At 38.3% G+C, this 22,420-nt stretch overlaps 2 protein-coding genes across 2 annotated transcripts; one reads left to right on the plus strand and one right to left on the minus strand.

The window, feature by feature from the left end:
* Positions 1–9,374: 9,374 nt before the first annotated feature.
* fbxo5 (F-box protein 5) lies at positions 9,375–13,798 on the minus strand. Its single transcript, XM_015382912.1, has 6 exons — positions 13,663–13,798; positions 12,435–13,032; positions 12,164–12,334; positions 11,690–11,780; positions 10,122–10,310; positions 9,375–10,025 (listed from the first exon to the last, which is right to left on the minus strand). Exons 2-6 carry the CDS (start codon positions 13,001–13,003, stop codon positions 9,765–9,767), a joined length of 1,281 nt encoding a protein of 426 aa, XP_015238398.1. The 5' UTR covers positions 13,004–13,032; positions 13,663–13,798; the 3' UTR covers positions 9,375–9,764.
* A 2,675-nt stretch (positions 13,799–16,473) lies between these two features.
* On the plus strand, positions 16,474–21,829 carry mtrf1l (mitochondrial translational release factor 1 like). Its single transcript, XM_015382926.1, has 8 exons — positions 16,474–17,420; positions 17,802–17,881; positions 17,975–18,079; positions 18,185–18,263; positions 20,090–20,253; positions 20,533–20,650; positions 21,080–21,216; positions 21,380–21,829. The coding sequence occupies exons 1-8, from the start codon at positions 17,015–17,017 to the stop codon at positions 21,590–21,592; spliced, it is 1,302 nt and encodes a 433-aa protein (XP_015238412.1). The 5' UTR covers positions 16,474–17,014; the 3' UTR covers positions 21,593–21,829.
* The last annotated feature ends 591 nt before the right edge of the window (positions 21,830–22,420 follow it).

Genomic DNA, 22,420 nt, shown 5'->3' on the forward strand with positions numbered 1-22,420 from the left:
TTTCTCCCCTATTATGTAGAGCAGCGAGTTGATCTGAAATTCATCTTCTTTCTCTGATAAACCCTAAGCTATCCTGAATCGCTCGAATCATTGTAGCCACTGAGTCCAACTGTTTGGCTCATCAAAGTTAAAACTGCCCAAAGAACGAGAAAGATGGTGATCCATCTTTCTCGTTATGCCCTTTCTTCAAAGCGAGTAGACGGGTTAGCAACTTGCTTGCTTCTCTACTGGTGCAGCCAAACTTTCACTGACGAAATAATGTCAGGAATCCAGTTTGTGTGGTCTGTTTTGTGTCTGTCTCTCCCTCCACCCCCAGGTGGCGCCCTGTCATTGTTGGTCCTCCCTGCACACCTGCGGCTCTTTGGATCATTATCTGGAGGAGTACTTAAGCAGTGGACTGTCACTACGACAAGGCCAGAGTGTTTGCCAGTTTTGGGTACTCTAGCCATGCTTAGATTAGCTGACTCTAACCTGAGTCTTTGTTTCTCTGAGTCTAACTGAGTCTTTGTCTCTCTGAGCTTTAACCTTGTTTTTTGTCTTTGCCTCTCGGCAGGAAGTCGCCCTGCAAACTGGATGTTGGGCTTTCTCCCCCTGGAAGGATCGTTTGAGCTTCACATTGAGCAGGGGATGCAAACAGGATGTTTGGGCCTTCTTCCTCTGAAAGGATTGTTTGAGCTTCACACTGAGCAGGGGATAAATCTCCACATGTACCATTCAAGTTCCCCTGGAAATCTAAGTGACAGTCCGCTCCATTGCTCCTCCTGCTCCAAAGAATATTTACCTGTCCACTCTTCAACGTGTCCCTTCTTCTCTGGATCAACCCACACTTACTGGATTCAAAGTGAGAGAAGAAACCCCAACAAACGTGAGTCCCTCACTAGCATTATCTTTACGGCATCCAAGATTCCCACAGTCCCTGAACTAATCATTGTCATATCCTCTCCAGACTTCCTAGTTCCTGCTCACCAGTTCTTTTGAGTTCCAGATTACTCCTTAATACCTTTTCCTCAATAAACCAATTAAACCTTTGCCTTGCTCTCTGAGTGGTTCTCGGCATCTTTTGGTCAGACCTTTAAACACACCATGAAAGATAAAAGTTTTTCTATTCCTCTCACTCTCACCTCTGTCTCTCTGTCGACTCTTCCTTCTTTCCGGATACTTGTCACCAACTTCTGACACCATGTACAATGTTGTGTGAGTAGAAATCATCATAGAAAAAGTTGACCATGACACCAGTGTGGATTCCCGTTCAAGAGCTGTATTTTATTCTTCACTTATCCAAACCACTTCAGACGTTATCATCCCAATAAATGCTCATCATTTTCTATTATCAAAAGAAAACAACGTAACAAAAATGTTGTAACAGTTATGCCATAAGTAGAGAGAGAGAGAGAAAAGCAGACTCTAATACCCAGTGCCGTTTCCAGCAGCTTGATGGTACGTTCCACTTCCTGGTTTGCCTTTCAACCAGTCCTCTCCACTCAGCCAGTCCTTCAAACTCAGCAAAGAAAATGATTTAATTAATCAAATTAACAAAAGGTGTTTACTAAATGTGTGCACCCATAATAGTAAACAACCTAATGCCAAATTATAAATGTATTGTGTGAAGACCTTTAAATAAATAAATACTAACACAGAGGAAAAGATGGAGGAACCTCCACAATAATCCTAAAGTAACCCCTTTTTGTCTAATCTAAAAATAATTTCAGTAGTTCTCCATGTAGCCTCCTGTAAAAATAAATAAATAAACAAACAAACCAAAAACAAATAAATCCCATATCCTGTCAATTGAGTCTTTGCCTTCCAAACTCAAAGACTTGGAACTCATCACCAAAGAATTGTCTGCACTTTTAAAGGGGGTTTAAATTATTTTTTTAACTTGTTAATAATTTTCAGAAAGTTAGAAATGATTTCTGTTATTCCACTTTTGATTAAATGTAGATAAAACACTGTTTTTGTGGGGCAACTAGGCCACTATTAATGGTGCTCTACCTAATTTAAAATATGATTTTTCCTTTCTAAAACAAAACACCTTGTTGAATGGAAATAGATCTGGCTAAATGATGTGGCTAAATGTGTGTTTGAAACGGGTATGCTTTATTTAAAAATGATGAATGATCCCTTAAAAAGTTATTTTATCAAATATTATAATTGTGATGTGCATAGGTATCTAACCATTACTGTGGCTTTTTTTTTTTTCGCAGTTTATGTTTTCCCAAACGTTTTGATTTTTAGGTGAATTAAACAGGTTGGATTTCACATTAAAAGGTGTAAAACAGTTTGAAATTATTTATCATGTTCATAATATTTCACATTAGGTTTCAGGAATTTTAACAGTGGAGTCTGAACTGTGGAGAGTCACTACAGCTGTGAGCTGAGCTTGTTTGCTTCGCTTCAATCCTGAATCATTTCCTGCTCCATTCATGTTTGGCTGCAGGCGCTGGAGTGACAGCCTCATTTCTGGGCCTTTTACACTTCCGCTTTGGTGACATCCAGCCAATTGACCTGTAGAAGTCATTGCGCATCAAGATCAACCCTCCCCCCCAAAAAAAAAAAAAAAAAGAATTAAAAAAACAAACACGTCTCACGTGTTTTGCTTGTCGACTTGTCATACGCCAACCCTTCCTTACTTCCTCTGGCCTAAGGCTTAGATGAACTAAGAGCTGAAACATGTTAAACTTCAAAGTGGCCAACTGATAAAAAGCTACAATGCTGACAGACAGGAGAGAGAATTAGAGATATTGGAAAAATAAATACACAGATTTAAAAAAAATATTGACACATTTTATCTGGGAGCCTCAATTCCAAACATGCAGGCTGTCAAAGGTTTTTGTTATACAGCAGTGTATTATCAGACACACACCATCACCTACACACATCTGACAGGCTGCTCTAATGACTTTCACAAGCAGCAGGTCTGATTGTGCCAGGGATGTGCCTCTGTGCAGCCTTCGATCAATAAATCTGCCGGATAAATGATCCTGAGTCGCAGAGGGAGTGAAAGGCCAGAGTACGGATTAATCAGCAGACGCCACCACAGCCCTGACACCAGCTCAGACTCTTTACAACAATATCCATTTAACCCCATCATCATCATGACATTTTCTTGCTTTTCATTATATCAACTCGTCTGTGGCTTCTTAGATTTCAGACTTTTAACTAAAAACTACAGATTCTCATTTGATCAAGTGAGATTTTCTAAAAAAAATTGTTGAGAAGTTGGAAAAAACATTCTGTAGAGAAAAAAAACCCCAAAACATATCAGGATAAGAGACATTGCACTGACAAGAACTGTAGGAAAATACATTTTACAAAACAGGGAAAATATTGTGGTGAATAGCGTAAAGAAACACAAAATAAACCAAAAGAATAAAAGGTCCAAAAAGTATTAAGATCAGTTCTACAAGTAGACTGTTTTCATTTGTACACAAGTAGATAAGTAATTAAAAAATTTAGAAGTCACTACAGTTTGTTTCACTAAATTTTAAAAATGCCAAACAGGCATGGAAGAATCCAGCAGTGAGAGAAGAAACAAGGAACCCCTTATGGTCCATTTAATTTGTTCAAAGAGGTTGAAATCTCCATCTTCTAATTCATTAAATTTCAAATGAAGCGCCTAAACTTCGGTCTTACCAGTCAGAAAGTCACTGCAAGATGACACCTGAATCCTATATTAAAGATGGATGGTGCTACAATCACCAGCAGTTAATGTCCTTTTCTGAGTGTTTGTAGCAGATCTTTATTATATATGAATTATACAAACTAAAGTTTCATTGAAATACAGCAAACATTTTTTTAGAAATAATATGATGGGATGAATTGTTTATTTGCAAAGGTACCAGCTCATACTGGAATTAGAGGAAATGAAATGGCAGACAAGGTAGCAAAATAGGTAGATATAGAGATAAAGATCAGTAGAAGTTGGAAGTTAAAAGTAAAATAAAGAAGAAAATGGGAAACATGGCATAAACAGTGGGAAGAAGAAAGAAAGGCAGATTGTTTTATAGGATTCAACAAAGAATGGAAGGAATGCTGAAAGGAACAGGAGAGGAGAAATATTTATAGTATGTCTCAGATTTGGGGAAACACAGGATTAAATACCACATTGTTTATAATGGGGAAACATAACACATGTAAATGCGATTATTGCGGAGAACATGAAATTATTGAGCATTTAATATTATATTGTCAGAAATATAGTTTAGTATAGTTTATAATAGTTTTGAAAGGACTCAACCTTCTAAATGTCATGATTTTACTAAAGTTCATACCCAAATGCAGAAGACCAAACAGGGAGACCAGGGGAAAAGGTTTAACATGTTTAATTGAAGAGATAATGCAGAGAGAAGTGTTGCTCTGAACACTGCTCAACCGGAACTGAAAAATGAGGGGAAGGCACAGCGATTAGTTCAGGCTCAGTGGGAAAATAGATTTGTGAACCTGGAGAAGAGGATTTGGTTGCTGACTGACGTTTCCAGAGAAGTTGTTGAATCTTTGACTCCAGTCTGTATGCTGTAGTTCCAGTGTTTGTCGGATTCGGTGGAGGGCGGAACAGGGTTTACCCAGAATGCGGTGTTTGTAGATGAACGGAGAAACTGACTGCCACTCAGATTTCCTGCGGTACATGAACGGGTCGTAATGGAGATGAATCCCTTTCTCAGTGTGAAGCTCAAACGATCTTTTGGGGAAAGTTGATCCAAACCTCCTGTTTGAACCCCAACTCAGTTTGAAGCTCAGTTGATCCTTCCAGGGAAAGAAGGTCTGAAAAATCCAGTTTGCAGGATGACTTCCTGCCGAGAGGCAAAAGACAAACAATGTTAAAAATCAGGTTGACAAGAACTCAGCTTGACTCAGCAAAACTCCGCTTGGCTAGAGTACCCAAAACTGGCAAACACTGTGGCGTCGAGGTAGTGGCAATCAGCAGCTTAAGAACACTCCATTAACGAGGAAACCATCAGCAGGCGTGTGAGAAGGCGGACCAGAACCAGGCGCCTCCTGGTGGAGGAAGGGAGACAAACACAGAAGCACAAACACACAGACAGGAGTCCTGACACTAAATCTATCTAAAAATAAAATTTTATTTGATATTCTTGGAATTATTACAACCAAATGTATTACCTGATAGTTTTCAAATGTTGATAGATTTCCTTAAAATAATTAATTTGTTTGACAATTAGATTTTTTTGTTTGTTTGTTTGTTTTTGTCACCACACTCAGAATCAGTGGTGGCGTTAATGCACACCTACAGTTGGTTGCCAACCGCCAAATAAAATCTGCAAATAAGAAGATGAACTAAAGTTTCAGGTTATACTTGTGTTTATAGGACGATATGTTTCAATAATAAGTATATATTATATATATATATTAAATATTGAACAGTGTTTTTATGTTTGTAACAATGACTGTTGTGGCCATGGAGAATGAAAACAGTAAAGCATTTATTTACCTTGCAGATTAATTCAGAGGGAGCTGAAGGAGAGAAATAGAACAGAAAGGAATGTATAATACAAGAAATATATAGAAAACTAGAAGTAATTATAAAATCTAGTCAATAATCCCATGAATTAAATGGCAAAAACTAGAGAACAAAAACAAAGAGACACAGTGTAAGGGATTTAGCCCCTCACTAATAGGTGCTGTAAATCTTTTTAAGTCTTTGTAAGTCTTTTAAGAAATTGAGTATTAGAGGGAAGGTTTAATCTTTGACTTAATTGATGTAAAATTAAGAACTCCTCACCACTCTCTTTTTCTTTGAGGTCACCTGGTCAGGCCAGGGAAGTGGGTCCACATGTTTCCTCATGAGGGAAATCCCCACAGACTGAGAGGGAGGGGAAATATTTTGGGTTTTGTTTGAATTTAGGTTATTGCTTAGCTTCAATTAGTTCAAGTTAAATTTACATTTTCTTTTTTTTTTTTTCCTCTAGAGATTTAATTTTGGTTGATTGTTTCCCAAATAGAAAAAGTAAATGTTGTAAAGGGTTCCACCTCTTATATTAGAGATGGTTCAGGCTGAAGCTTTAAAAGCTGGGTCGTTTACACGCTTTTTTGTTGTTGTTATGATTGAGGAAAGTGGAACCCCTGCCCCTTTGCTTTGAAAAGAACAGCCTCTTAAAAAAAAAAAATATATATATATATATTATAAAAAAGGAGTTCTACATTATATGTATCCAGTCTGATTTTTTTTTTTTTTTCTTTTTGGTGCGTTTTCTGTGCTTCACTGGCCATTTTTTAAGCCCACAAGGTTTCTGCCTCTGTCTGCAAACCACAGGAACATAGAAGGAAATCTAAAACTCAAAGACCTAAATAACACAGGAATAAAAATGTGAATTTGAAGCCCTCGATAACATAAAACATGTTTCACAAGGATAACTACTAATAACCCATTAAGATTGAGATTTATTTATATATAAACTCTAGATAATGACTCTAAATGTTTTACTGGTTTCACTTAAACTTGAGCTAAAATCCTTATGGTTATTTCTTCCAATTCCTTCCGAGTTTGAAAGCATTAAGTATAAACTGAACTGTAATCAGATGCATTAATAAAGACGGAAGCTCCAGTTGCTTCATTAAATCACCGCAGGCTTACACCTGCTCTGTCGCACAGGAAGGGATTCTTTTCTGACAGGATTCTCCGTGCCACAGGATATCCCAGCCACAGACAGAAGTCCCACTTCCATGCTGGAGCTAAATGAGAGCTGACTGCTGTGTGCGTTTGTCATCGCAATAAAAACAAGCACACAGCAGCTCTGCTGCAAGAGGCAGAGATGAGAGACAAATGGGTCATCTTGCAAATGTCAGGGGTAACCATCCAGTGTCAGTGATGCTATTTGTAGAATCATAACTCATCTGAGCAAGGGGAGGCTGATTCAGCCCAACCTGTTAGAGGGGAAATTGCAGATATCCTTGGAGGAATTTCTTAAAGTGTAGCAAGTGGATTTTTTAAGCAGGTGATTTTCCAGTGCTGCAGGTCAGATAAGGAGATACCTGAGATTTTATCGCACAAAGTCTCTGGGTTTAGCTGAATGAGAAAGGTCATTCAAGTAAACTAAAGAAATTTTTTCTCTCTCATTCATTAAGCTTTGCACATGACTGGCTATGACTGTGAGTTCACTTCTAATGACAATATAAATGTTTACACCCAAAGTCACATAGAAAAAAGAAAACAAGACAGAGCAAACGTAAAGGACTAAATAAAAGCGCAAAAAACTAAGCTGTAATTATCGATCAAAAAAGAAAGAACATCTGAAAAAAAAAAATATCTAAAACTATACCTAAAGATGTGAAATAGCAGAATAAGCACCAGAATAAACAAATAAGATAAATTAAACTTTCATTGTTAATAAGTTTAGTGGTGGGTATTTTTGCTTTAAAGGGTCATTGCTAATATTTAACGAGGCTGTTGCAAGAAAGCTCCTTGTGAGCCGCCCAGGTGAGAAGGTCTGACCTGATGAGCCAGTATGAACTGGAAAAACAGGCGTTCAAGTCATATGTATGAGTCTAATTCAAAAGGGAAGAACTGGTTCATTTAAAAGGTGATCGTAAGCACAGACTTAAAGCTGGAAAACAAAACATCCATTACAAAGCTAGATCACATCTTTTCCGCTTCACACACCAGTGAGAATATTTAAATAATTTCTGTTTTAGGTTCTGACTTTGGTTTCACCTCAAATCGTCAGATGACAAAAGAAAAAGTGGCCCTGCAGATGATAGTGAGGGGAGCTGAATTATTGCTTCTGTTTCAGAGCTGCTACCATGATGTAAATGATACATCAGAAGCTATGTGCTACTGAATGAATAAAAAAGATGTAGAATTATGAATTAGATAATTAAAATGAATTTTAACAAAAATGAATGTTATTACTTGACTTTATATTAATAAATGAATATAAAGTTATTAAATGTAAATGTTTTTAGGGGGCTGCACGGTGGTAAAGTGAGTAGGACTCTTGTCTTGCAGCAAAAAGGTTCTGGATTTGATTCCCAGCCCGGGGTCTTTGGGCATGGAGTTTGCATGTTCTCCCTGTGCATGCGTGGGTTCTCTCCGGGTACTCCGGCTTATTCACACAGTCCAAAAACAGGACTGTTAGGTAGATTGGCTTCTCTAAATTGTCCTTAGGTGCGTGTGTGTGCATGGTTGTGTGTCTTTGTGTTGCCCTAAGATGGACTGGCACTTGTCCATCTGTCAGGGTGTACCCCGCCTCTTGTCCATAGACGGTTGGGGATAGGCACCGGCCCCACCATGAACCTGACAAGGACTAAGCAGGAGAAGAAGGATGGATATTTTTTTATAGTCTCCGGTCTGTGGAATTATTTATGGGGTCAAAAGTTTAGCCATTTGGGAAGTCCTGCAATTTCATGGAAATCATCAGCTTTATATATATCATGAAAACAGCCCAACATATTCTCCTTTTGGGGTGTCAAGCAGAGAACAGCTAGGTAATAATAGACAATTGTCCAGATTCTTATGCATCAAACCGCCTCTACTTTGTTTGACCATTGGTATGATTGCTCACTTCCTGAAATGCTGTTATTTTTAGATGAACTCTGACCATAACTGAAGCAAAAAAGGCCTCCAGTGTTATAGATGCAGCTCTAAGAGTTTGTAGTTTTTCTGTGACCTTGTGTATCATTGATATGGAGTAAACTTAGTAAACCGGGCACAGCTAAGGTTCCCAACTGTTGTCTCCATGTGTGGATAACCACCTCTTTAAGTTTCAGAAGTGATTCGCAATGATGCTGCAGGGTGATCAGTAAATTTTGTGCGATCCAATTGCATTAAGATCACTTGTTGATGCTTTTTAAATTTCAGAAAATATTGAACTCAAATTTCAGTCAAGTGAAATAAAGTGTTTAGTTGAAATTCTATGTATTGTACTATGGCAGATTTTAATATAGAATTTCTGTCATTGGCATCCATATTTAATCACTTAGATTAGAACTGAATCTGATCTGTATTTTTTTTTTAAAGGAAAATCATGACATTACTGATAAGAAAAGCTTTGAAGTGAGCAATACTGCCCTCTTGTGCAATACTTTTTTCTTTAAAGGTTCCAAATTGTGTCTTTTGAAGCTCAAACTAAAAAAAAATAAAAGCCAAAAGGAGGGACATTGCCAATGTCTATTAATGTTTTTATGATTTAATTGAAGCACTTCAATAACTTTAGGAATAAATAAATGAAAATCTGACTTTTCTTCAAAGTAAACGCCTCATCTGTTTTAAATACTGATTAAGAAAAAGGCAGGAAATACAACAGTCCACATGCTTAGATAGGCATAATTTAACGGATCAAGCTGGGACCGAGTTAAAATGTCACTTTTTGAAGATTTAGGGTATTAGAAAAAGACCACATCACACAGGAAAGATTATATGAAAACAATTCTATTTACAGGAACAGATTATACAAATGCAACATACAACCTAAACAAGACCGACTACCATCAACATTTATTTACACTAAAAAGTCAAAAAATATAAAATAAAAACAGTTTATTTGACTCTAAAAATGATAAAAATATACAATTATAAATTCTGTATTTCTTTTGGAAAAAAATAACAAATAAAACAGTTGCTCACAGGCCACGAATTGATTGTCCAAGCATTGCTTAAAGTACTTATCTGAGCCGTGTAACAGTCAATGCCATTCTCATGCTGAGAGCATAAAAGCTGTCCAAGGTTGACCAGGAGCCCCTAGAAAGAGCCCTGCAGCAGAGATGTCCGCCTTGGTTAAAAGTCATTGATTAAAAGCCAGAATAAAGCTTTATCACAAACGCCGGACGCTCTGTTTGCTGCGAGGGCCCCCCGCGATGATGGGTGTAACCTTAGAGGTATTGCAGTTCATATGAGGTTTGACCGTTCGGCAGGGAGCGGATCCGTGGAAGGGCTCCTGACAGCGAGTGCAGAATTCGAAGAGACAGTTGGAACGGGTACACCTGGCTCTCTGAACCTCAGCAGAATGGGTTGCAGGCGAGCCGCAGCGCCTGCAAGAGCGCAGAGACTCGTGCTGCTTCAGACTGCTGGCGACCTGTAAAAGACAGTGCTGGTTAATGATCGGTTCGAAAGCTTAAAAAAGTGGAAAAATTAATTGATTGAATCTTAAAGCTAAGATTAAGAGACTCACCTGTGAATATTCGCTAAAGCGAGAGGTAGGTGTGTGACGAGTCGTCCTGCAGCTATGTCTGGACGGAGACTGAGAGGAAGCTGGGGTGCTGGAAGAGGCCAGTGTCTGCATGCAGGACAGCACCACTCTGGATGTAGCGAGGTCTCGTGTCATACCACTTGCAGTTTTCATCCGAGAGCTTCTTGACTCCTAAATTTTATAAGTTACATTAATTAGCATAAAAACACATCTGGTAGGTTTAGAGTATAAATTATTAGACTTTCTTGGTAAAGTGCTTGTCACTACCTGATCTGTACCATCAGCTCATTTGGTCATACACAACCTGATATGCATCTGGGTCACCCTTGATTTTACTCAGTTTTTTTTCTCTCACCCCAAAAATAAGAACCATACTAAACTTTACTGTGTAAAAGGATAATATATTATATTTAATTTTCTGAAAAAATAAATGCATTTAAATCTTTGCTGTTGTATCACTTGTCTGGGCCCCATCCAGCTAAAAAAAGGGAGCCTACGCTACCTCCAGGAGCTAACCATTTTAGCTTTGTATTTATACATACGGTAAATCTATTTTTTTCTAGTTTAATTTTTGCCTCTCGTTTTAATCCTATAGTTTATATTGCATAATATAAAGAAAAAAAAAGAACTTAAAATGCAGTTACACAAAGTGTAATCAAGTTTGCTGGACTGCTCTGAGCAGGTCTGATGATGTCAGACCAGCAGTTTAATGGAGAGACTGCAATGCAAATATTTTTACATGTTGTCTAGCATTCTTTGGCGACTTGAGGACAGAAATAAATGCTTTAAATAGCATAATTACACCATTTATGGCGAACTGGATGAATATCTGCTTGCACATGCGCAAATGAGCTGATGGTACGGACAATACTTCTGGCACTGACCAGGTAGTGATGGCACTTAAGCTTAATGCATGACTGAATAATTCCTTATCAAAAGTCAAATAGTTGGCGTTCCACAAGAACCCCCCCATCTCTAATCAAAGCTGCATGTTTTGTTTGTTTTTTTCAGGTGCGGTTCCTCCAGCTTTGTGGTTTAAATGTCTAAAAATGAACGCCAAGGTTCAGTTATACAAATATCCAGATTGTCCAGACATCAGCTCTTTTCTGGCAAAGGTGAACATCCAACCTAGTTTCCGCTGCCTCCCAATAAGTTTCCTCCAAAGAAAGCCTTCATCCCTTAAACTGTTGTAGAAAACATTTCCCTCTAGATGTCACCCATTTCAAACATCTGTTCGTTCAGCTGGATTTCTGGATCTCCAAGTTCCTGGTTTTTCACTACCAGTTTACATGCAGGAAGATTTTAAATCAGCAATTGTGCCAAATCTGAAGAAACCAGGTTGCATATGAAAAACCACAACAATGCGCTACGATTTTCAATAGGATCAAACTCATGCCTTTGACATCTGTTTATCTGTGGTAGAATACATTCCTTTCTGTTATGATGATGCTAAAAACATAAAGTTTAAATGACCAAGAACCCTTATGCGAGTTACAGAATATTCCCCAACATGTTTTCATATATTTGGCTGTTTGCATCAATTTTCTCACCCTGAGTGCCTGCTCAGCTTGTCGACACCTCCTCATAGCTGCCGAATCCTCACATATGATCTTCCTCCATGTCCTGCTCACTTGCCTACAACTATAAGGGGAAAAATGGGATTATGCTACAGTAAAAACAAAATAATATTCCGATTAAGGCTGCAACTAATGATTATTTTGCAAAATCTGTTTTTCTGTTGATAATTCTTTCAATTCAGTGATTAATAATCGGATATCCAAAGGTTCCTTTTTATCTTAAATGCAAATTGTACAATTTACCGTAGGTATAATTACTGCTTTAAGTGGGTTTCCTTGTCAGCTAAAGGCATATTTTAGAGTCTCTAAACTCCAGTTAACGATTAATCGATTACTAAATTAGTTGACGATTATTTCAATAATCGATTAATTGTGATTAGTTGTTTAGCCCTAATTCTGATATTTAAAAAAAATCTTATTGTCAATCCTACATGTTTCTCCTTTTACCTGATTAGGTCCATGTCTCCCAACATGGCCAGGATGTTTGTCAGGATGATTTTCATGTTCCTGACGAGCAGAGATGTAAACATGTCGATGTGCTCTAGGCCAATTTGTCCTCCGATTATACGATCCAAAAGATGATCCTCTGCTATCTTTGGGATGACACTCCAGTCATACCTGCAACATCCAACTTCCATTAAACTCAAACTACAAATATTATCCCTTTATCAGTTATCACTCTTTAAAATAACATGTCCCTGCTGTATTAAAATATTACCTCTTATTCTTCTTGTAGCTCTTAGCGAGCTCTTCACAAACATCCTGCTGGAAACGTAGAATGGGCAGGTTGGATCTGTGTTGATTTGCTGGGGTGGACGACATAGCCCCCGTTGTCCTTTTATGTCGATCTACAGGTGTGTGAACCGAAAGGGTCCCAGGAAGGCTGAGTCTAGCCGATCCCTGACATTTTGTGGGGGAATTATTTGCTGAAACAGTCTTTCCCCGGTGTATCCCAGCTATAACTTCACCTTCCTCGTCTACATGGTGATCAATATGACTGTTGATCAAAGATAAATAACCACTGTCTTCAAAAAATTCATCCGAGATCCCATCCTGTTCCCTGTTGGTGCTGTTTTCCTTGTTGTGAACTGTACTGGTGTCACTCTTGATGGGGAATAGTTCAGTGGTCACTCCGGCTGGGGAATGCTGGGGTTTAATGGGGGATGGCTCCTTCTTTGGGGAATCTTTAGGGTAAAGCACTTTAGCTTCTGCAGCAGCTAAGCTTTTCTCCATCGTGCTCTCCTTTGTAGATTTGATCATGGGACATTTCATGGTTAAATTAAACATTTGCTCCCACTGAGCAGTTATTGTGATCCCTGCAAAGACACAAGAGGAGAAATGTCAGGCCTACATAGATGCTGTAGCATGACCAAGGCTCATCAAATAGCATAGCTTCTTCAGAGGTTTAAATACAATAAAGAAAAAAAGCATTTCCAGTGCACACATAACATGTTGGAGTAACTTGTCTTAACATCGATCTTATATCAACGATCAAACTGTACATTGTGTTTAAAACAGGAATGATTTTGGCGCGATGCGGATTTGGCGGCGGAAAGATGACGTAAAGCAATCTGCTGGTATTTCCCACACTTTAAAACAAAGGATTAATAACAGAAAATAAGCTTTGCATTAGGTTAGTGCATTTAATAATGATGCTTATAAGAAATAGTCCCATGGGGAAGTGCATTTAGGCGGACGCATTTGGCGCTCTAAGTCACAGTAGCATGTAACAAGCTAAACATAAGCATAGAATGATGCTTGATTTTAAATGTCGGTTATTTTCTGCGATGCTGTGTGCAGTACACGAACCCAGAAAAGCAACAAAAAAAGAGACAAAAACAACGGAGCTAATTACACACTGCCATGCTAACAGAACCCGAAACTGCCTCGATAACAATATAAAATGTCGGTTTTTAGCTTGAAGTTTATTTAAAAAACACTCATACCTTGAGTTATTCTGCTAAAGTAACGTCGAGGAAGTATCCCTTTTTTCTGTACTTGAAGCTCTGTCCACGTTTCTCTCTGTCCGCCAGACAGCCGCTTCACAAAATTAAAATCCTCTATCTCAGTAATAAATCCGCCCGTTTCTGCTTCTATTTGAAATCCGTGCGCAAAGGCGCAAACCAATCAGGTTGCAGCAGAAAGCTGCCGCGTTCCAGCGTGGACCAATTAGATTTCAGGTTGGGCGGAAGTGGTGCAACAGGGTTCTACTCCGAAGTGAAACATGAAAACAGATGTGTAGTGACGAAAGGGAGAATAACTTGAACTGAGGCTAGAGTCAGTTGAACATTTTTATGACCTATATAAAAAATTGTTGATGGAAAAATATGCAGGAAGTGATTGACCATTTAGAATGTAAAGTAATATGTTTTAATTTTAATGCACATAGCAAAGTGTGGGATAGGGGTAAAGAATAGAATGGATTACTGATTGAATAATTTGTTCAAATAATTCAATGTGTTTAAACGATGGCAGTGGAACAAATTTAACATATAGGGTGGAAGGGATCAGCTATGCAATATACATCAGGTACTATGTAGTGTAAATTTGTGGGCAGAAAGACAGACCTTAAGGAGTGAAGATTATTTTGTAAGGAGGAAACAGTGTTTTTATAATGTGCAATGGCAAACAGAAGTTTGCAATGGTAAGGAAAGTGATAAAAGGCACCACGAAGAGATGCTATAGGGAGAAGAGGATTAATAAAGCATGTCTGGGGAATAATTAGGAGGTGGTCTAGGAAGTGGCAATCATGACATTTGGCTTAGATAGAGGTATATTTTAGAAAAAAAAGGGTAAAGCAGAACTTTTAGCTCAGCATTTTGTTAAATTTTAGTTTAGATAATCTGAGGGAGTTATGTTATGTGTAATTTAGAGGCTATACAGACTCAGACATACACAGCACAGTAAAGGCTACCTGTGCTAATTTTATCAGACATGTTAAATGTTGTTGTGAAAAACAACTGTTGCATGCTTGGGTAAGACAAACACTAAAAAGGAACTGGAAGGGGGGTTGCCAAAAGGTTCACACCCCTGTCTGGAATGTGCAAAGTGACTTTTTCACTGAAACCAGACAGTAAGGAAATGGGGCTGGGGCTGGAGATTAGATAAGCAACCCTTCCAGTCATGTTGTATTTTACAATTCTTTTTAAAGTCTTGATGTCACTTTTGCATAAATGCAATGTAGTCGAATTCATATTAAAAGCTCAGTTAATAACTTTAATGAATGTTCATGCATTTGTAAGAAACCTTGCATACTGAATTGTCTCTATGCTAATTCAATGATAATCCCCTAATCTTTCCTGTTCAGAGTCTAATTTACAGGTTTAAATTGTCTTTAATTGCATATTTTCCACGCCAATTCATAGAATTCAGTTTAGTGCAAAGTAAACTGTTAATAGAGTGCCCTACACAAATGTGCAGAGCACTCTATTAACAGTTTCCCTCTATATGCTAGAGTTTCTTTCCTAACTTTTGGATTTTCGCATGTTTAATGTGGTCCTCGCATGGGCAGTAAAAGTCCAAACGTCAGAGGATAATATTTGCCACACTTTTCTGTTTTGAGACCATGCAATGCTCAAATTTGTGTGTTATAACCTAACTCTGCAACAACTTTCATCCCCAGATGCTATTCTGATTATGGATTTTTCCTCTAGAGAAATTATTGTTATATTGATGATCTAAAATTGTGTCTACTTTGCAAGTCCCTTTGGATAAAAGCATGTACTAAATGCATAAACGTTAACTAAATGCATAAACATGCAACATGTTCAATGGTGATGCTGTGGTCGCTAATGTTCTCCAAACAACCTCAGAGGCCTTCATAGACCAGCTCTGTTTCTGCAAAAAAAAAGAAAGAAAAAAAAGTACTGTTTTTACCAAACACTAGACTGTACTTACCAGTGTATTTCTTATAGCTCCTAAAGGAATATTGCTACGTTGTGGTGGACTAGTGGTTTGGGCATAGAGCTTAGAATCCTGAGGTTCTGAGTTTGATCCCCACTCCCACAGACTGCCACACTGGCTCCCTGAGCAAGACTCTTTATAGGGCAGGTTACTGTTTTTGATCATCACTTGCAGACCCCTTACAAATGGAGTCCCACTCCTCTCTCAGTGAGGTCTAGAAGCACAAGATCTATATCCAGCCATTCAGCAAAGATATTGCTACATGGCTGTACATCTTATTTTGGCATTTGACCAATTATATGAGCCCTTGAATGATATATGTTCTAATGTAAATTAAGTTGGAAAAAAGTTAACAAGTCAAGAAAAAAGGTAAGAAGTTAATTGAAAAGTAAAAAAAAAAAAAAAAAACTAGTTAACAACTATATTTAGGCTTATAAACTAAAAAATGTAAGTATCAGCATTTTTTGCAATAAAAATATCAATTTTTTTATGTTACAAAGGAAGCAAGCTCTTGTCCTGGATTCCAATAACACTACTGGCTTGGAATTTTGATTTTAAAAGTATTTCACTGAGTGCTCTATAAAGGGTTAACCCCACACTGCTCCCTGGGCGCCGCACAATGGCAGCCCACTGCTCCCCAAGGGGATGGGTTAAATACAGAGGTAAATGTCTCCAATGTGCGATCAATAAAGTTCAATTATTATTATTAAATAAAATATAGCAGTTTTTATTTATTTTATTTTATTTTTTTTACCCAGTATCTGAGTATGACTGCAGTGAGCCTTAAAGGCCACTAGAGGGAGACACACAACAGCTCATTGTGAAACAGTCCTCACTCTGCGCATGCGTCAACATGTCTGCGCCCATAGCAAGGTGTTAAAGGAGCTGCATCATTGTAGAAGATGTTAAGAAGCAATTTTTAGATATTTTTTATGAAAAATAATGATTAAAGTTAGTGTTGTTAGGACCACAGGAATGTATCCGACGACAGGAACACCCCGACGGTAGCTTTTAGTTGTTTTACCAGCGCTGCAAAGTTATTGTTTAGTCTGTCAATGATCTTCCTATATGTTTCCTGGGTTCAACCAAATCTTAAATACTAATTTTCAAATTAGCTTTTCTCTTTCTCATAGCAGTAATGCGGAATTTATTTATTTAAATCTTGGCAGATGTTTGGATGACGGTCCTGAAACCCAAAGTCGGTTAAAAAAAATAGAAAGTTTATAAATTAACCAGCTTTTCTTCTTTTTTTTTTTACACCCTTTTTTTGCATTTATTTAATCTAATAAAATGTGGATTTTAATTAAGTAAAGTAGTGCAATGTTATAAACCTGGAGTATAGCATCAGAATGTGATTGTCTCTATATTGCTTTAGCAGATTAGGTGAAATATAAAATGGCTCACAGGAGACTTGTAAGCCATCTTCGGAGAGGCAGTGAGTGGATAACCCACTTTCAAAAGCCACATTTCACTGGCAGCTTTGTGATCAAGCAGCTCCCTGATCAATATGTCAGAACCCAAAGGCTTCTTCACACTGGGCAACCAGCCATGATGATGAAGCTGCTCTCAGTGGATGAGCTATTCGCCAAAAGATCTCTGCAGGAGCACCTGAAAAAGCTGGAGAAAGAATATAAGGAGTGCTTACAGGCTGTCACCTACAGCGCAACAGAAGATGAGTGCAGCGACGATGAGAAGAAGGCCAAGAGAACTAAAGTATCCCAGCTGGCTCCTCTCATCCAGAGCATCCAAGAGCTCGACAAGAAGCAGAAAGAGATGACAGAGACTGAGATGCTCCTGAAAGGTGAGACCGAAAGAGGATTTTGTTGAACGATCTCCAAACTGTGTCTTTGTTATGTTCATTGTCTGAAGGTTGGCATATACCTAACTTTATTGGTCTGGCAGTGAAGAAATTACTTGTGACATAGGCTTTTCTAAACAAACAGAAGGTGCAAAAATGTGCTAAAAATGTATAATCATATCATATATAAAAAAAAGTAAAATTTAAATCATGGTTCCTTTTGTATTTCTGGTGTGATATCATTGTATTTTAGTTAATTTCCAACATATCTTCCCCAGGGTCCTGAAAACATGGCCCGAGGTGCATGTCAGACTCCAGGTTGAATGGAGAACGGGTTCAGTGTCCTCTATCTGTTTTCAACAGTATTCTTGTCTTTCTTCATAGATGATGACGCAGCCCTGAGAGAACTGGCTGAGCTGGAAAGAGAAAGCTGTTCACAAGATATTCAGCATCTCAGACAAAAGGTAGAACCACCTGCTGCAAGAGGAAATGGACCATCAACTATGTCATCTGAAGCTGTTTTAATTTGTAATGTTAACGTCATGTTGACCGTCCAGGTCCTGGAGCTGCTAATCCCCGAGGAGGAGGCGGACATGAGCGACCTGGTCCTGGAGGTCACAGCTGGGGTTGGTGGTCAGGAGGCCATGCTGTTTACCGCTGAGGTCTGATCAAGTTCTTGTTTTGAAGTTCAATTAAACAAAAAAATAAAATAAAATAAAAGCCACTTTGATGTGATGTTCATCCGTTTGTTGTGCCCCCTCCTGAAGGTATTTGAGATGTATGAGGGCTTCGCTCAGTACCACGGCTGGTCCTTCGACACACTGGAGAGGACGTCCAGTGATTTAGGTCAGTGGATCTTATGTCGTCATCGTAGTCTTTTTAATTTCAGGCTAACTTCTAAGAAAGAAATGTAAAACATTTTGATCCCTTATTTCTTGAATCCTGTCCTTTCATTTTACTTTCACCTCAACCTTTCAGATTTTATGGTGTAGCCTCTGCTACTTAATCTTTTATAGGGCACTCAGTGAAATACTTAGAAAATCAAAATTTCAAGCCAATAGTGATATTGGAATCAAGTACAAGACCTTATTACCTTTTTAACATTCAAAAAATATTGATATTTTGATGGCAAAAATTGTCAATGTAATAACAAGAAACACCAACTTGCCCGAGTATATTGAGAAAAATAAAGCGTTTCTATAATAAATTCATGAAAAACACTCTGAGAGTGAAAGAAACATTTTTTTTTGATACAACATAACCTTAGAGGTATTAATGCTGATACTGACACTTACATTTTTTAGTTTATAAACCTAAATATAATTTTTAATAGGCATGTTAACTTTAAACTTTTCTTTTTAACTTTTCAATTAGCTTTTTACCTTTTTTTTTTAACCTTTTTCTTTTCAACTTAATTTACAGTAGGTAATATATCATTCAAGGGCTCATCTAATTGGTCAAATGCCAAAATAAGATCTAAAGCCATGTAACAGGATCTTTGCTGAATGGCTGGATATAGATCTTGTGCTCCTAGACCTCACTGAGAGACGGGGGGGACTCCATTTGTAAGGGATCAAAAACAGTAACTTGCCCTATAAAGGGTTAATAAGTTATTTTAACTACCGTATTTTCACGACCATAAGGCGCACCGTACTAAAAGGCGCACTCTCAGTTATGTGTGCCATTACTGTATTTAACACAGACATAAGGCGCACCGGACTATAGGGCGCGGGTTTTATATACAGGTACATGTCCTCTACTACCTTTAAATACCTCTACTGCGTATTCAAAAATAGAGTGGGAGCAAAACTGAGTATGATTGTGCTTTATTCATGTATTTATTACAAAGTATAAATCAAACCCATCAAAGTCATCATCCTCTGTTTCTGAATTAAACAGCTGCGCTAAATCAGACATGCCAATTTCCCCTTCTTCGCTGTCAGAGTCACTTTCCGTGCAGCGCGGCTCCTCAGAAATAATGCCGGCTTTTGCGAAAGCTCGAAAAACAGTGCCAGCAGACACGTTAGTCCAAGCATCTACAATCCATCCGCAAACTGTGGCGTAACTTGCCTGGCGCTGCCTTCCACTTTTCGTAAAACTGTGGTCTCCATCTGTCATCCATCACTCCCACGCCGCTCGCAGCCTTACTTTGAACGGCCGGTTCACACCGATGTCGAGCGGTTGAAGTTCCTTTATCAGACCCCCCGGGATAGCAGCAAGCACAGCGTTCATTTGATTCACCTTGTATTTCACATCGGCTGTGAGATGGGCACGCACAAAGTCACAGATTAACAGCGATGGTGATGCGTGGAAAAAAACACCTGGTCTCCTTACATTCACCTGCCTCAGCCACTCTTTCATCATCTCCTCAATGAGGAGATGAGGAGTTCTGCATAAAGCACATACCTGTTCTTTTATACACAATCCACGCCCACACTTCCCCCTTTAACGTTCTCATGGCGGTCTCAACAACGTCCGCATTAATAACACACATAGGGCGCGCCGCACTATAGGGGGCGCTGCACATTTTGAGGGAAAAAAAGACGTTATATGTGCCTTATGGTCGCGAATATACGGTAAAAGTGACAGCATCCTTTTAATAGTTTTTATTGTACCTTTAAGTTGAACACATTAAAAACTCTGTTCTTAATCTGTGGCCTAAATGTGAGCAGGCGGACTACGCCACGCATCAGCCAGCATCAGCGGCCCTCAGAGCTACAAAAAGATGAAGTTTGAGGCTGGAGTTCATCGGGTTCAGAGGGTTCCCAAGACTGAAAGACAGGGAAGGATGCACACCAGCACCATGACTGTAGCTGTTCTGCCCCAACCTACTGAGGTACGAAACCAAAGGTTGATTAAAAAGAAAAAAAACTGATGAATTGATGTGCTCATTCATGCTGTCCATAGATAAAAAAAAATAAATAATTAGTTTAAACATTTTGTTTTCTAAATACAATGCATAACAATAGAAACTAGAAATTAATATCAAAATAATGCAAATTGAAGATAATGATGGATATTAATTTATTTATTAATATTATAGATTTTAAGGAACGTTTTTGTTTGTCTTTTCCTTTGAGTGACTGTTTGATTCTGTGTGCTTTGTTGTTTTTAGATTTCTTTCACAATAAACCCAAAGGATCTGAGGATTGAGACAAAAAGAGCGAGTGGAGCTGGCGGTCAACATGTCAATACAACAGACAGCGCAGTGAGAATAGTCCACCTTCCAACAGGTAAAATTAGGTTGAACACATTATTAAAAATCAAACAAAGCCTAACATAACCTTCATTTGTCCCCATATAGAGGACAGGGCAGTATTCTACTGATTAATACAAACTGCACTGTTGTCATAAATCCTCTCAAGGCTAACAGACAGTTTTGCAAGCTTGCATGCATTAGGAGGAAAGATAGTATAAAAAAGCTAACTATAAAAAGAAAAACTGAAAAATCTTCTTCTCTTTAGGCTGAAACAGAAATTAAACATCCTATTTTAACATTTAAAGCAATCCCTCACACTGAGCATCCATATGGCAAAAATGAAAAGGAAAAAACGCCTTTTGACATCAACGCCTGGTTCAGTGTGAATGTTCTGCTGGAGAAATTATAACGGTTTGCAACATTTCATAACAGAGGTTCTTGAATGTTGCTTTCTGTCTGTTAGGTGTGGTTGCAGAGTGCCAACAGGAGCGCTCGCAGCTAAAGAACAGGGAGAAGGCCATGAAAGCTCTTAGAGCAAAGCTATACAGCATGAAGCTGGAGGAGGAGACCAGCAAGCGTCACAACCAGCGCAAAGTCCAAGTGAGATTATATTCATTTCAATTTAATATGATATTTATTAATGAGATAAAAGTTTACAATGTGAATTACTATTCATGTGGAATGTTTATGATGTGAATTATTTGCATGAAAAAGTGAATGCAAAAATGACCAAATGCTGCGTTGCTTTCTGTCCCTTTTCCAGATCGGCACCAGAGGCAGATCGGAAAAGATTCGGACCTACAACTACGCCCAGGACCGAATAACGGACCACCGCATTAGCATGACAGTGCACGACGTCAAGAGCTTCCTATTGGGGGAGGAACTGTTGAACGAGATGAACTCCTCGCTGCAGGAATTCTCTAATCAGGAGACTTTAATAGAGCTGTTGGAAGACAGCCATCCGCAGGAGCTGTGACTTTTGCCCCAATGGGGAGGAAACATTTGAATGCAGCGCTGATATTGATCAACTGTATGATTTGAATTCTCATTAATATTTGCCATGTTGCATTGAACTGAGGTGCTTTTTACAAACGGAAAGACCGTGAAACTTGACTACATGGATTTGTGACAATAAAAAGTTTTTCTTTTCTTTTCTTTAAACAAAGGCCTTTTTATGTATTTACTCTTAAAGTTTTGAATTGTTCTGTTCGTGGGTGCATCAGTCACTTCGAAATGTCTGAAGGAAGGGGATATTACATGTTCTTGAAAAAAAACAAACATATATCATGATTTAGTCTATAACAAATTGCTTTATTATCACAAGGTGACCTTTACTCAGCAAAGTGATGAATGCCAATTTAATGTTACTTCTAAAGATGCAGTAAGACTTTATTTTTCTATGTAGAAGGATTTCTTTTTTTAAAGGTCCCTCTGAGTCAGACTCCAAACTTGCCCTTTTTAGCCGTCAATGGCATACTTCCATACCTGTCAAGTTTTGAATTTAAAGTTAAGGGCATTTTTCGACATCTACCGCTAGCTGTACAACTATCCCAATCAAGCTCTATTATTTAGTATATTTAAAGACATGTGCATGTGCACAAGAAATCTAAAATAAACACTTTTAACCAATTGCAAACTACCATTGGGTGAGTATAAACATCTGTAATTTAAACATGCCCAAAGTTGTTGCATAGAAAAAAAATAAAAACTTGATTTGTTTTTTTTTACTCAACGCTTTTGTGCCCACATGATATAGCAGCACCTATATGCACTGCATACACTGCTTTTCCTGGACAGATTAAAA

This window comes from Cyprinodon variegatus, unplaced genomic scaffold (assembly GCF_000732505.1).
Source record: "Cyprinodon variegatus isolate N-32 unplaced genomic scaffold, C_variegatus-1.0 Scaffold270, whole genome shotgun sequence".
NCBI classification, from domain to species: Eukaryota; Metazoa; Chordata; class Actinopteri; order Cyprinodontiformes; family Cyprinodontidae; genus Cyprinodon; species Cyprinodon variegatus.

Excerpts from the sequence above, each read along its gene's own strand:
- fbxo5 (XM_015382912.1), bottom strand. The coding sequence starts at position 13,003 with ATGTTTAATTTAACCATGAAATGTCCCATGATCAAATCTACAAAGGAG. Across the intron at positions 12,335-12,434 it reads AGCTACAAGAAGAATAAGAG|GTATGACTGGAGTGTCATCC; the intron begins GTAATATTTTAA and ends TGGATGTTGCAG. Across the intron at positions 10,311-11,689 it reads AAGCTGAGCAGGCACTCAGG|GAGTCAAGAAGCTCTCGGAT; the intron begins GTGAGAAAATTG and ends TATAAAATTTAG.
- mtrf1l (XM_015382926.1), top strand. The coding sequence starts at position 17,015 with ATGGCTCACAGGAGACTTGTAAGCCATCTTCGGAGAGGCAGTGAGTGG. Across the intron at positions 18,264-20,089 it reads GAGGACGTCCAGTGATTTAG|GCGGACTACGCCACGCATCA; the intron begins GTCAGTGGATCT and ends AAATGTGAGCAG. Across the intron at positions 20,651-21,079 it reads AATAGTCCACCTTCCAACAG|GTGTGGTTGCAGAGTGCCAA; the intron begins GTAAAATTAGGT and ends TCTGTCTGTTAG.